This window comes from Pygoscelis adeliae, unplaced genomic scaffold, assembly GCF_000699105.1.
Source record: "Pygoscelis adeliae isolate BGI_AS28 unplaced genomic scaffold, ASM69910v1 Scaffold1390, whole genome shotgun sequence".
NCBI lineage: Eukaryota > Metazoa > Chordata > Aves > Sphenisciformes > Spheniscidae > Pygoscelis > Pygoscelis adeliae.
The window spans coordinates 20,178-22,066 of NW_008823985.1; the positions used below are offsets into that span (position 1 = coordinate 20,178).

The window sequence follows — 1,889 nt, forward strand, 5'->3', positions numbered from 1 at the left end:
TGGAAACATTCCAGGTCAGGTTGGACGGGGCTCTGAGCGACCTGATCTAGTCGAAGATGTCCCTGCCCGTGGCAGGGGGGTTGGACTAGATGACCTTTAGAGGCCCCTTCCGACCCAAACCAGTCTGTGATCCTGTGATGAAATCAGTCACGTTTTGTGGTGCTCCTCTCCGTCCCTCCTCAAGCTCCCTCCCCGGCACGTTCAGGGTGGAGGTCGAGGTGGATTCCCTTTTTGGGTTTTTTTGGCAGACGACGCGTGGACGAGCGAGACGGAGGAGGACAGTTCCCAGGAGGAAGACGGCGAGCTGCGCGGTGGGTCGGCGAGGAAGCCCAAAGGTGGCATCTCCCCGGGCTACGAGCGCCACAAGAACCACTCGGGAAGGAGATCGGCTTCTTCCAGCCAGAAAGGGAGAAAACCTAACGCCAAGAGCCCCTCAAGAATGCGGCTGGGGCAGCACAAGCACGCCTGCGGCAAGTGTGGGAAAAGCTTCAGCCGAGGTTCGTCCCTCAACCGGCACCAGCGGGTCCATCTGGGGGAGAAGCCCTTCACCTGCTCCAGCTGCAGGAGAAGTTTCGCGTGCAGCTCCACCCTCAAGGACCACCAGAAGACCCACTGCCAGGAGAAACCCTACAAGTGCCCCAGCTGCGAGAAACGCTTTGCTTCCGCCAAGTCTCTCAAAAAACATCGCAAGCTCCACCTGGAGAACGGGGCATACCGGTGCTCCGACTGCGGGAAAAACCTCACTTCCAACTCAGCTCTTATCATCCACCGAAGGATACACACCGGGGAGAGACCCTACCAGTGCCCCGACTGCGGGAAGGGCTTCATGGCCAACAAGTCCCTCAACAAGCACCGCAAGAGCCACACGGAAGGTGCGATCTTCGTCTGTCCGGACTGCGGGAAAAAACTCACTTCCAAGTCCACCCTCATCATCCACCGTCGAATACACACGGGGGAGAGACCCTACGAGTGCCCCGACTGCGGGAAAAGCTTCATGGCCAACAAATCGCTCAGCAAGCATCGCAAGACTCACATGGAGGAGGGGACCTATAAGTGTCCCGAGTGCGGGGAAACCTTCCCAAAAAACTCAGCCTTCGTAGCCCATCTCAGGACCCACAGGGACCAGCCCCCGTACCCGTGCTCCGACTGCGGGGAAGCCTTCTTTGAAAGCTCGTCTTTCAAGCGACACCGGAAAAAGCACTTGGTAGAGAAACCCTACCAGTGCTCCGACTGCGGGGTCGGCTTCACCGTCCACTCCGCCCTCCTCCTCCACCAGAAGAGCCACGTAGGACCCAGGCCCTACGTCTGCTCCGACTGCGGGAAAGCTTTCCGGGAGAGCACCACCCTCCGCAGGCACCAGCGCATCCACACGGGTGAGAAACCCTACCGGTGCTCTTACTGCGAGAAGAGCTTTCGGGCCAGCTCCACCCTCATCATCCACCGCAGGATCCACACCGGGGAGAAACCTTATAAATGCACCAAATGCACCAAGTGCTTCATGTCCAGCTCTTCCCTCATGAAGCATCTGCGGACGCATCTCCGCAAGGAGCTGCTGGTGGGTCCCAGTCAGTGACTTTGTTTTGCCCGACCCCTTCAAGGTGCCTTTGGGTGCCCACCTCAGCGACGGATGGACGGATGGACGGACGGATGGATGCCCCCTCCCACGCCCCATCCAGCCCAGCAATGCATTTCAGCGGGATTCTCACCCTTCCTCCGAACACGCTTAATGGCAGAGGACGTTCTCGGGACCAGGCGTGCAGCGGTGGGTCGCGGCACGGTGCCGGGGGACAGCCGTGGCTGCTCAGTCCCCGACCCCTGGGGTGGCTGCCGGGATGCCGATGCCCCCATGGGATGGAGGGCTGTGGGGGGTTGGGGCCCGCCCCGCGCGG

At 60.6% G+C, this 1,889-nt stretch overlaps 1 protein-coding gene across 1 annotated transcript in view; it reads left to right on the forward strand.

The window, feature by feature from the left end:
• The window catches only part of LOC103917707 (zinc finger protein 501-like), a 2,413-nt gene extending 840 nt beyond the window's left edge, over positions 1-1,573 (forward strand). The window contains exon 3 of the mRNA XM_009324897.1: positions 249-1,573. Coding sequence (XP_009323172.1) covers positions 249-1,573 — 1,325 coding nt within the window. The remainder of the gene's footprint in view (positions 1-248) is intronic.
• The last annotated feature ends 316 nt before the right edge of the window (positions 1,574-1,889 follow it).